The 12,948-nt window shown below is 45.9% G+C and overlaps 1 protein-coding gene across 5 annotated transcripts in view; it reads right to left on the minus strand.

The window, feature by feature from the left end:
* Positions 1 to 12,948, minus strand: part of RRAGD (Ras related GTP binding D) — a 39,280-nt gene that overhangs the window by 20,802 nt on the left and 5,530 nt on the right. The window contains exons 1-2 of one of the 5 annotated variants that reach the window (XM_024103034.3): positions 9,621 to 9,755; positions 7,596 to 7,699 (exon numbers count right to left, since the gene is read on the minus strand). The exons of 1 other annotated variant lie outside the window; for it this stretch is intronic. In XM_024103034.3, the coding sequence (XP_023958802.1) occupies positions 7,596 to 7,680 (85 nt within the window). In that variant the 5' untranslated portion in view covers positions 7,681 to 7,699; positions 9,621 to 9,755. Of the gene's footprint in view, positions 1 to 7,595; positions 7,700 to 9,620; positions 10,140 to 12,948 lie in introns of those variants that run through there. 3 more of the 5 variants (XM_005299715.5, XM_005299717.5, XM_065590187.1) reach the window with 3 other exon arrangements.

Consider the following 12,948-nt stretch of genomic DNA (forward strand, 5'->3'; position numbering starts at 1 on the left):
GTTGCTGATCAATTAGAGAACATGCTCATTTAATGTTGCGCAATGCTCCCTTATAATGTTGTTTGTCAGCCGTCTGCTTTGTCCACTGCTTGCAGAAAGAGCAGCCTGTCGGAGCTAGCTGGTAGGGGCTTGGAACCAGGTTGGACCGGCAGCCCTCCATTAGCTCCCCGCTCCCCTAAGTTCCCTGTGCAGCAGCTGCCCAGCAAGCTATCAATTGCCGGCAGTTCAGCTGTCTCTCCCCCCACTGCCATGTGCTGCTCCTGCCCTCTGCCTTGGAGCTGCTCCCGGGAGCCTCCTGCTTGCTGTCCCCCTCCCCACTGCTTCTGCCACCCCGCTTATCCCATCTCCATAGAGCAAGGGCGGGACACGACAGGGCTCAGGACGGAGGGAGCTTGCTAGCAGCAGCTGCTGTCTCAATTTGCTGATCTACTTTAAAAGGCAATGTATTTAGAGTGGGATCAGCATACTTAAAGGGGCAATGCGCATCTCTCTCTCACACACACACAGCGTGTGTATCTCTGTCTGCCATGCTGTCTCCCCTCCCTCCATTTGTGCTGCCTTGTAGAGTGTGAGGCTACATTAACAACAATGTGTTAACCCTTGAGGGCTCAGTCGAGTGCTTGTTCGTCATTTAGCAGTAAGGCATTCCCTGGGAAATATCCCACCCCCTGACTTCACCATCTCAACCAAGCTTCACAATCATCATTGCTGTGTACAGTATTAAATTGTTTGTTTAAAACTTATACTATGTATATATAAAATGCGACTTTAAGCAAAACGATGTTAAGCGAATCCAATTTCCCCATAAGAATTAATGTAAATGGGGGGGTTAGGGTCCAGGGAATTTTTTTTTCACCAGACAAAAGACTATATTATATATTGTATATATTATATATTGTATATGTTATGTATTTTTTGTTTAAAACTTATACTGTGTGTATACACACAGTATAAGTTTTAAACAAACAATATATATATATACACACAGTATAAGTTTTAAACAAATAATATTAACATCATTTCGCTTAAAGCCACATTTTTCAGGAACATAACTACAACAATAAGCAAGGAGTTACTGTATATTATAGCAACAAAGAGAGATTTTCTTCACGTATAGTATGTGTAACAATCACTCATCTTCCTTCACTCCTGTGGAAACATCTTTTGTATCAAAAACCAAAAAAAAACATACTTTTTAGACAAATGATCAACCTTCATGAAAAGGTACCAAAATTCAAAATGAATGAATTCAGGAATGGCAAATGAAGGATTTGATCCTGCAAGTTCTTGACTGCTGATGAGGACCATATATCTGCCTTCAGCAGAAACAAAGTTATTGGGGAAGAGAGACCTGCAAGATATCTGACAATGAGAGGAGGTTTATGAGATCTTTTTTCAGAAAAGATGTCCTGGACTGTATGAACCTGAGATCCAGTCTAACTCACAGTACTGATTCCCCAATAAACATTTTACAACTAATGACACTGTCATAATTCATAATTGACTTAATTCAGGGAGTCAAGTATCAGAGGGGTAGCCGTGTTAGTCTGAATCTGTAAAAAGCAACAGAGGGTCCTGTGGCACCTTTGAGACTAACAGAAGTACTGGGAGCATAAGCTTTCGTGGGTAAGAACCTCATGAGGTTCTTACCCACGAAAGCTTATGCTCCCAGTACTTCTGTTAGTCTCAAAGGTGCCACAGGACCCTCTGTTGCTTAATTCAGGGAAGCACTCTTAAGTGAATCTGGTAAGGAAAATTATCTCAATGACTGGCATACTTGAACGTCATCTTCTTATCACCACGCATTTAGTATGTAATCAGAGATGGGACTGAATCCAAAACTCTTGATCCAGAGTCAAACTCTGAGGATCTGAAATTCAAACTCAGTTCCAATTTCCAAAGAAAAATTAATGAGCTGAACTAACTCCCCCAAACTCAACCATCTCCCAGCTTTGGAAGGTTTGAAATCCAGAAAGAAATGTTGTAGCTCAGGCCCATTTCTATAAAGTACTGTATGAGATAGTTATGTATGATATGATAAAAGATTCTAGGGTAGTCATCTAATGTATTCTTATCGCTACACAAGTGTATGTGTTCAAAGTGAAATACTATTAAAGTTAAATAAGTACAGGCACCTCTTGATGACTAATGTTATATAAATTGATGTTTTGTTTGCAAGATGGAAAAATTCATGCCAGTACAGGTTACACAAGAACCTAAGAGGGGTTGAAGTAGTATAGATTCTCTGCACTGGGGTGAATTTCACCTATAAAGTGTAAGCAATGTGTTGTCATCAAGCCTATATGTTCTTCCATAAATTGGGTATGTTAGTTGAAGTACACATGCTTGGGGTGTGCACATCAGGCATGTAAAAAAATGTAGTACATACCTGTTATGTGTCTTGTGTTAATTACTCAAGTGTTATTCCAGGGGAACTAATATCTTGTCTGTATTGGTACAGAGCATCACATTGGCACCACCTACTGGCTCAAGAGCACCTAGACTAGGCAGCCGCTGATTGTGACATAGTGTTATCAGAATGACTGAGGTTAAGTGCAGATGATGCTGTAACTCCTGGATCCAATGATTTTTAGATAATTTTAAAAGGCCTGTACTCATACCACCTTGTACTATGATCCCATTAGATACCACAAGTTAAACAGTGTCAGGTTGGATAATACATGGATGAAAGCCCTCCAAGTAAAACATAACTGCTGCAAAAAGTGGGGTTGGCAATTCAGAGTGGAGGGCCAAGGAAGGGACCCCATTCTTCTTCATAAATAACAAACCACTGCCCTAGCATGGTGTTTTGATAATTCCATTGCTGGAGATATGGTCTTGTGGACAAAACAAACCAAAGTTCTGGGACTTCATAGTTTGTTTTTTCCTAGAAAAGAAAAAGAAAAAAAGGTGTTTGAAAGATTCCCAGTGCTCCAAAATGTACAGTACAGTCGCATCAATGTGTAGGTACATGTGTTTATATAGGGTATGCCTACTCTGCAATTAGATATCTGCAGCTGGCTCACATGACTCAGGCTCACAAGGCTTGGGACTAAGGGGCTGTTTAATTGTGGTGAAGACATTCAGGCTTGGGCTGCAGCCCAAGCTCTGAGACCCTCCCACATCACAGTGGCCCAGAGCCCAGGCTCCAGTTCAAGCCTGAACATCTACACTGCAATTAAACAGCCCCTTTGCCTGAGCCCACAAGCCACCTGACACAGGCAAGTGCGGTTTTTTAATTGCAGTGTAGCTATACCTATATAGGGCAATTTGCTAACTGTCTTGGCCAACTCAAGATCATAAGTGAAAACCTGTTTGATGATTTATTTAATAAAAATCACTTTGAACGAAAGACTGTCTTTTGTGTTCCTTCTAGTCTGTGCTTTTTTTGCATGTTTCAAAGAATAAAAAAAAATTATATTGTCCAAAACCAATTATTCTTAATTACTTGAATTTTTAAATGAATTGTCATATTAGGTAAACTTTGCCAAACTGCTACACTTTTTCTGGAATGCTAATTTAAAGACTGCTTAATGTTAAAACTATACTTAAAAACAATTGATGTGAATTCTATTGCTTTAGGACTGCAGTTTATCTTTCTTATTTTTCAAGTTTCAGAGATGGAGACAGATAAATTATATTTTCAGATTTATGACGAGATGGCAGAATTGCTAGAGCATTTTTCTTTGAGAAGATTAGAGATTTCCTTATATGTAGAGGAACGGGACGATATATTGTCCGCCCACATTCTTTTATTGCACACATGACAAGGCCCTCCCCAGCTTGCCACAGAAATGCCTGTAGATACGTCACTACAACTTTCCAGACTAGGTTCTGAATTGTAGTTATGATATGACAAACACTAATATACACATTTCACTTACTCTGGCAGTGGGGAAAAAAATCTATTCTTCCCTTTACAGAATAAAATTAGTATAATTATTGATATTTCTTACTTAAAAGGCTAACATTTATAAAAGTGAGGTTTACACATAGAACAAATCCTAAAGATGTCAACAGTTTCCACTGGAGGGCAGCATGATCCTTTATCTTAATTTTTATCTGCAACCATGAAAAACCAGACTGCAGAAGTCATGCTAGTTAAACTATGTGCCCTTCGGAAGTATTCACAAATCAAGTTTTGTGCAAAACAACCTATCCAGAAGCACTTTCCTACACAATGGAGATGCTTTTAGGCCATGACAGACTTCAGATATCAACAGCAGTTTTGCGCATATTAATACAGTGCCACTGGCATACACACTGCATTATAAAGAAAAAGCAAGACAAAAGCCTTGCTCAGAGAGTTTATAATCATTGAGAGCAATATGTAGTCTTTACTGTGTTCTACTAGTACATAGCATATACCATATTAGCTTCCTCACATTACTGGAGATGCTAACTGATAAGTTTCTTTCAAATAGTCCTCTTTAAGTCCCTATCCTGTGTCCCACCCCAATAGTGGGAGACAATTACAATATATCCCTTGCCTATTTCACAGTAGCCGGCGTTGCAAGATATTTATGTTCCAGATGCGCTAAAGATTCATATGTCCCTTCATGCTTCAACCATCATTCCAGAGGACATGCGTACATGCTGATGATGGGTTCTGCTTGATAACGATCCAGAGTAGTGCAGGCCAATGCATGTTCATTTTCATCATCTGAGTCAGATGCCACCAGCAGAAGGTTGATTTTCTTTTTTGGTGGTTCGGGTTCTGTAGTTTCCACATCGGAATGTTGCTCTTTTAAGACTTCTGAAAGCATGTTCCACACCTCGTCCCTCTAAGATTTTGGAAGGCACTTCAGATTCTTAAATCTTGGGTCGAGTGCTGTAGCTATCTTTAGAAATCTCACATTGGTACCTTCTTTACGTTTTGTCAAATCGGCAGTGAAAATGTTGTTAAAATGAACAACATGTGCTGGGTCATCATCCGAGACTGCTATAACATGAAATATATGGCAGAATGTGGGTAAATCACATAGCAGGAGACATACAATTCTCCCCCAAGGAGTTCAGTCACAAATTTGATTAACACATTATTTTTTTAACAAGTGTCATCAGCATGGAAGCATGTCCTCTGGAATGGTGGCCAAAGCATGAAGGGTCATATGAATGTTTGGCATATCTGGCACATAAATACCTTGCAATGCCAGCTACAAAAGTGCCATGTGAACATCTGTTCTCACTTTCAGGTGACATTGTAAATAAGAAGCGGGCAGCATTAACTCCCGTAAATGTAAACAAACTTGTTTCTCTTAGTGATTGGCTGAACAAGAAGTAGGACTGAGTGGACTTGTAGGCTCTAAAGTTTTACATTGTTTTGTTTTCGAGTGCAGTTATGTAACAAAAAAATCTACATTTGTAAGTTGAGCTTTCACGATAAAGAGATCGCAATACAATACTTGTATGAGGTAAACCGAAAAATACTATTTCTTTTGTTTATCATTTTTACAGTGTAAATATTCGTAATAAAAATAATATAAAGTGAGCACTGTACACTTTGTATTCTGTGTTGTAATTGAAATCAAAGTATTCAAAAATGTAGAAAAACATCCAAAATATTTTATAAATTTCAATTGGTATTCTATTGTTTAACAGTGTGATTAAAACTGCGATTAATTGTGATTAATTTTTTTAGTCATGGTTAATTTTTTTTTGAGTTAATCACGTGAATTAACTGTGATTAATCGACAACCCTAGTTCATACATACTAGAAGTGAGGGTGGGGGAGGGATGATGTTCTTGTGGCTAAAGAACAGACTAAGAATCAGAAGATCTGGGTTCTGCTCTGCACAGACCCTCCAGATCTGGCATTCTACTCCTGTATGACTTTGGGCCAGTCATGTAGGTGCTTTGTAGTACAGTTTCCCAATTGCAAGTGAGAAGATTTTTTATTACATACAGCTCAAGTGGGTTGTGAGGCTTTACAAAATTAAGTGCTTTGAGGTCTTTGAATGGAAGAACAAAGAATGATTATATGTGGAAAGCTGGAAGATTGCTGTGTTTTATGCACTAACATTTTCCAGTGTTCAGCCAAAAGGCAAGTAACTACTAGTCTTGGGAGGTGATCCACAATATGTTCAGAAACTCCCTGTGCATGTACAATCATAACCCCTGTGTGGATATGGTGGGGTACAGGGACAAAGCAAACTAATAACTTTGGGAAAAAGTTATCTGCCATATATTGATCTTCCTCCACTCCTCTTTCATGGGAAGGAGGGATCCATGAGACTGATCTTTGCAGAGTTTGCTCCCTGAGTCCTGGAGAATGGTAAGGGTAAGCCAAGTAAGCCAAGGGGAAGAGAAAGACATCTTTCCCTCCAGCCCAATGGAAGTTAAGTAAAGGAGATAACACAGCTCCAGGCTCCCTCTATAGAGACTCTGCCCTCTGCAGGTCTCAGAAGCAACAGGCAGGCCAGATCCACTGGATTTCCAAGAGAGCTGTTGGTGGCCAGAGCCTGCATGGAGGCATAGAGTCTCTATGAATTGCCCTGCCCACTTGTGGATTCCAGAGAGCCATCCGGTTTAGAAGAGGGTTTCATGGTTCATTCAAGGGAAAAAGGGTACCCTGAAGGAACAACAGAGGATAAATTCCATAAGGGGATCCTCATGGAGATTTCCTCCCTCAGTGCTTTTGCCTCCTTCAGATGTTTCTGGGACACAGCTGTTTTCATCAGTTAAATATAATATTACTATGCTACTACGAAAAAATGTTTTCTAGAGTTGTTGGGTTTTTTTAACTGCTGCAGTGACAGCAAGGGTCTACTGAGAAATAATCACCATTCTCTTCTCAGTAAGTTCCTTTGGATTACTTGTCTACAGCAAGTCTTAAACTCTACCCAAATTTAGTTATTTAAAAATAAACATGCTGTTGATTAGAAAACAAAAAAATTATAACTAATTTATATCAATCTTTGCAGACAGCTTTCCTAACAAAAGTGTTCATATATGACACATTGGGAAAAAGATGTGGATAGACAAATTACTCCAGAGGAATGGGGTTTGATTTGTCAAAGAGGACCAGCAACCTCCATCTGTAGCACAACAAAAGAAAATGTCCTTAAGATATTGTTTCAATGGTACCTCACACCAGTCAGGTTAAAAATAGAGAGAGACTGTATGGAAATAAATGTTGAGAAACTGTGGTGAAAGATGAGATTGTATGCAGGACATGTCCAGTCATTAGAGAGTATTTGGGATGCAATCTGTAGCCACATATCACAAACTATTGGATATTTATTATCAAATGATCCTTTGGTAATCATCCTGGGACTTCCAGGTGAAATGGTCACACAAAAGAAATAAAGAATTAATCTCTCATCTGCTAGTAGCTGCTAGGCTATTGGTAGCATCTCATTGTAAAAAGAAAAATAGTCCAACTATGGAGAAATGTTTCAAAAAATATGGAAGGCTCTGGTTATGGAAAAATTAACACACAAATTATGTACCCAGCAAAATAGACAGAGGACAGATAGATTCTTAGCTATTTGGTTGCATTTTATTCAATATTCAGACATAGTACAATCACCTGCAAAAACACCAGTACACCTGTCCAATTTTTTTTGAATATTGATATATATTGATAGACATACCTGGTCTGTTAAATGTGTATACAAAGATTTCACTCAATATAATAAAAATCACTAGAAATGACATAAGTGTTATAATGATGTTCATTCTGTAATATGGTAATACCCTGTTAAATAGAAAGAGTGGATTAATATAGTCCTGTATAATATCTCTTTAAACAAAAGCTAACTGTTGTAATAAATTGTTTTGTTTCTGATATTTACATGGCAAGGATTTGTAAACTTCTTAAAACTTCCTAAATAAATAAGTAGTTTCAAAAAATAAACACACTAACACAGAAAATCCCTTACTCAGATGTTTTAAGTGGTTTTAAAAGCAACAACACCTATTACACCATATCAGTCTGTATAATATAAAGTCTGAATATTTGGCTTTATATTATGTACTTAAAAAGCAACCCCCTGAAATATTCAATATTCTCCAAGCTCCTTTGTAAAATGTAACAGTGTTTCAAGGGGAAAACAGTGCACATTCTAAGTGAAAGCAATAGGTGTTGGCCTGGCCTACCTCTTTTGTAATGTATTTCCCAACAAGCATTTGTTTTGTAACATCACTGTTGCCTCTACATGCACTGATGGATAAAGCAAATGGCAATGCAGGCACCCACAGCAACATATATATGCATACGGTCACACATACATTTAAGCAGAGCCTGGAAGTCTGGGGACTGACATTCACAGCTGCAGAGCAGCCCTGGATACAGAGCTCTTTGCTTGCTGCTGCCTTTTATAGCCTGACATCTGTCCTCCCTGCGTCTTGGCACTTTAAAGAAACATCACCAGGCCATGTCCATTATATTATACATGGAAAACTTTCACAGCAGAAGACATGGTAAGTACTATATGGAGATGTTTTTCTGTTTGAATGTCTCCTATTCCCATTCCCCAACATATAACCAGTGCTGCTCTCCTCTCCCCATCAGAACACTGAGTCCCCAGGTCCTTCCATCCATTCCTGTTCATACTTCCTAATATATCCCTATTCCTCATACATTCCCTTCACCATACAACTACCTTGTTCTCCCTTCCTGCCTCCTACCCCATAACACAGCCAACTTTGACATGCTCAAACTTGCTTACTCTCCCCCACCCCACAATACAGGATCACTGCTCTACCTCCCTACTCAGTATCCCTTACCCTCCCAAAACAGACCCTAACCCCATCACCAAATCCTGTCCCATCCCATACCCACACAGCCAACACCTTCGTTTATCTCATTCTCAGGGCCAGCCCCTCCCCCTATTCCCAAAGAGCCAGCCTCTTCTCCCACAAAGCCCTGGCTGGGATGATTTAGTTGGGAATTGGTCCTGCTTTGAGCAGGGGTTGGACTAGATGACCTCTTGAGGTCCCTTCCAACCCTGATATTCTATGATTCTATGACTCCACCCCCCACTCAGCCCCTGCCTTGCCCCTTCCCCCACATCCAGAGCCAGGCTCCATCCCCACATTGCCTTCCCCTCCCCACAGAGCCAGTCCAGTCCCAGCCCCCTCTCCAGTCAGTCCATGGCTTTATCCTATCCCCCCATCCAGAGCCATCTCCTCCCCATCCCCAGAAAACCAGCCCTTGCCCTGCCCCATTCCCTGCTCCCCCACACGTAGACCCAGTCCCCCATTGCCATAGTACCTTCCCCTGCGCCCTCCCAAGAGAGCCAGTCACCCCCAGCCCCTGCCCCCCACAGCCAGCCCATCTTGCCCCATCCCCCCAAACCCACAGTGCCAGCCCCTTCCCACCCCACACAGCCAGTCCCTACCTTGCCCCATCCCCCCACACCCACAGTGCCAGCCCCTTCCCACCCCACACAACCAGCCCCTGGCTTGCCCCATCCCCCACACCCACAGTGCCAGACCCTTCCCACCCCACACAACCAGCCCCTGGCTTGCCCCATCCCCCCACACCCACAGTGCCAGCCCCTTCCCATCCCACACAATCAGTTCCTGCCCCCACACCCAGCACCGGGGCGGCTCCCGGCCCCGCAGGCATTGCGGCGGTGGCGGCGCTGCCCTCCCCGGCACGGCGGGGCACTCACACGCTTCGTCGGCGCCGGTCTCCGGGTCTCCATCCGAGAAGGACTCGGCCCCATCCCCGTAATCCGCGAGCCCAACAAGCTCATCTTCTTCTTCCTCCTCCTCCTCCTGGGGCATCCTCGGCACCTGGCTCATCGCGGCTGTCGCGGGAGGTTCCGATTCGGTCCCTTCCCTGCGGGTCTTGGGCCGGGCGGTGCTTGGACCGGAGCAGGCAGCCAGAGCCCGCGTCCTCCCCGAGGAGCGAGCGAGAGAGACTGCGTGACCCGAGTCACCTGACACAGCCGGGCGGTCACTCACTCTCTCACTCACTCACACAGGCACCGCCGCCACGCTCTGCACACGTAGGGCAGGGCCGTGCACCAGTGTCTCGGCACACGGCTCCGCCTGGGCGGCTGTACGCACCGCCAGCCCCCGGCACTGGCACAGGGGCACTGCCACTCTGTGCGCGCCGAGCCAGCCCAGTCACACACCCCGTCACTCACAAACAGGCACTGCCACACCGAGCTGTGCCCCAGGCAGTCACACCCACAGCCTCCCCACTGTCACTCACAGACAGGCACTGCCACACCGAGCTGTGTCCCAGGCAGTCACACCCACAGCCTCCCCACTGGCACTCACAGACAGGCACTGCCACCAGGGCCGCCGAGAGCAGGTTCGGGCCCCAGTGAAAAAAAAATTTCGGGCCCCCCCAGCAAGGGCGGACCTGCTAAACAGGGCCGACAAGAGGGGTGGGGAAGCCGGGCCCGGAATTTTTTCGGGCCCCCCAGCAAGGGCGGACCGGCTAAAAAGGGCCGACGAGGGGGGTGGGGGAAGCCGGGCCCCCTTCCAGACCGCTGGGCCCCGGTAATTTGTACCGGCTTCCCCCCCGCCTCGTCGGCCCTGACTGCCACACCGAGCTGTGCCCCAGGCAGTCACACCCACAGCCTCCCCCTGTCACTCACAGACAGGCACTGCCACACCGAGCTGTGCCCCAGGTGGCAGCCAGTCACACCCACAGCCTCCCCCCATTACTCACAGACAGGCACTGCCATACTGTGCTGTGTGTCCCAGGCCACTCACACCCACAGCCTCCCCCTGTCACTCGCAGACAGGCACTGCCACACTGTGCACATTTCACTGACCTGTGCCCCAGACCAGTCACACCCAGGCCAGAGCCTACCCCCGCCATTCACAGAAAGGCACTGCCACACTGCACACCAAGTCATGCCCCAGACCACCCATTCACATAGCCTACCTCCATCATTCAGACACAGGCACCAGGGCCGTACCTAGGCATTTTGGTGCAGCCCCCACACAGGGAGGGTGTCCCCAGGCCTCCACGGCGGGGTGTGTGGCCCCCAGGCCTCCGTGGGGGGGGGGACGGCAGGAGCAGGCTTGGAGGGCAGGGAGGAAACTTCCCCCAGATTGAGCCAGCAGAGTGGAGCGGGTTGGGGCCAGGTCGTTCCACTTCCTGCCACCGGTGATTGCAGGGCAGGCCCAACCCCACACTCACAGGGCAGCGGGAAGTGGAGTGACCCGGGCCCAATCCACTCCGCTCTACTCCCCTGGCTCCCAGCCTTGGGACTTGGGGGATGGGGGAACCGCCCCCCAGCACTCACCGGCGGTGCGGCAGGGAGCTGGCAGAGTGGAGTGAGCTGGGGCCTGGTCACTCCACTTCCCACCGCCTGGTGAATGCAGGGCGTGCCCGACCCCTGCTGCAGTCTCCCGGGATGTAGTTTGGGAAGGGGTGGAGTGGGGGCAAAGCAGGGGTAGGAAGGGGCGGGGGCAGAGCAGGGGCAGGCGCTTTGGGAAAGAGCAGGGCTGGCTCCAGCTTTTTTGCCGCCCCAAGCAGCCATTCGGCGACAGGTCCTCCCTCTCTTCCTCTCCGGCGGCAATTCAGCGGACGTGCCACCCCGATACCGGATGGAGTGCTGCCCTTTTGAATTGGCCGCCCCAAGTACCTGCTTCCTACGCTGGTGCCTAGAGCCGGCCCTGGGGAAGAGGCAGAGCAGGGGCAGGGGCAGGTTTCCTGGCCGTCTCAGCCGGCCGGGGAATTGGGCTGGCTGCTGGAGCAACACGCAGCTGCGTAGGGCACCAGGAAATTCGGGGCACCAAATTGCCCCAAATTTCCTGGTGCTCTACACAGCTGCGTAGTTTGCATATGGGTAAGGACAGCCCTGATGAGCACTGCCACACTGTGCACAGCGAGCTGTTCCGCAGGCCAGTCACACCCACAGCTTATCCCGTTATTTACAGACAGGCACTGCCACACTGTGCATGCGGAGCCGTGCCCCAGGCCAGCCACCCACCCACCCAGCATACCCCGCATTGTTCCCACATACTCATTGCCATACTGTGCACACTGTCGTGCACTATGTCATTTACAGATGGCTCTTAGACCCATACACTTTGGCATTCACACATATGCAGGAACACATACAGGCCCTGGTATATTGTATACTCACACATTTATAGACTGTACTTACAGAGAAAGATATCTCTTGTAACACATGCACAACACACACACACAAAATTATTGATGTACACACTAGTGGAAGCTAGTTTTCACATATTTTAAAGAATCTACATCTACTAATTCACACATGCACACCAATGCATATTCAGAGCTTCACCCATTTATACACATGGGCACTCAAACATGAAGGCACAGACACAATTAGTGATACCATAGTGCCATAGCAGCATAGGGGAAAATCTCCCACCTACTGCCTCACCTGAAGACCACCCCTGCCTTTCCTATAGGTCCTCATCTGGGCTAAACGTCCAGTATCTAGATCTGGGACTGGTGAATCTAGGTGTACACCTTTCATAAGTAGCAGGGTGAACAGTTAGGGCTCAAATGGGCAGAAGAATCCTAATATGGATTAATGGCCATTAAACCCCAGGTGCCTGGCAGAGGACCCTCTTTAGACAATGTCAGGAGCCACATAGCCAAATTAGCAGGCACTGCGGGGCAGATGCAGCACCCTTCAGCCTTCGAGCCTTGGCTCTCCTCTGGGTAAAGTTTGCGGTATCCCAGAGCGTGCATCCTGCTACTATGCACCACAGGTTGCACGTTAAACTATTCTGTGTGGACAATCTACTGGTACCAACAGTTTCCACCCTCCCATCATCATTCATCAAACCCTTACAAAAAGACTCACAATGTGAGTTTCCCGTTAGGCCTGAGAAGCTAAAAGCTGGTAGTCAACAATCTCCACATGAGCGGTCTAGGTGTGATGGTTGCATGATTCTCGCTCGGTGATGGAAACAGAGGTCCTACTTAGGCAACTAAGCCTCACTTGCCTCAATCCAAGGAGGCCCCTATAAAAGTTGGGGGTAAAAAAGGCT

This window comes from Chrysemys picta, chromosome 3 (assembly GCF_011386835.1).
Source record: "Chrysemys picta bellii isolate R12L10 chromosome 3, ASM1138683v2, whole genome shotgun sequence".
NCBI lineage: Eukaryota > Metazoa > Chordata > Testudines > Emydidae > Chrysemys > Chrysemys picta.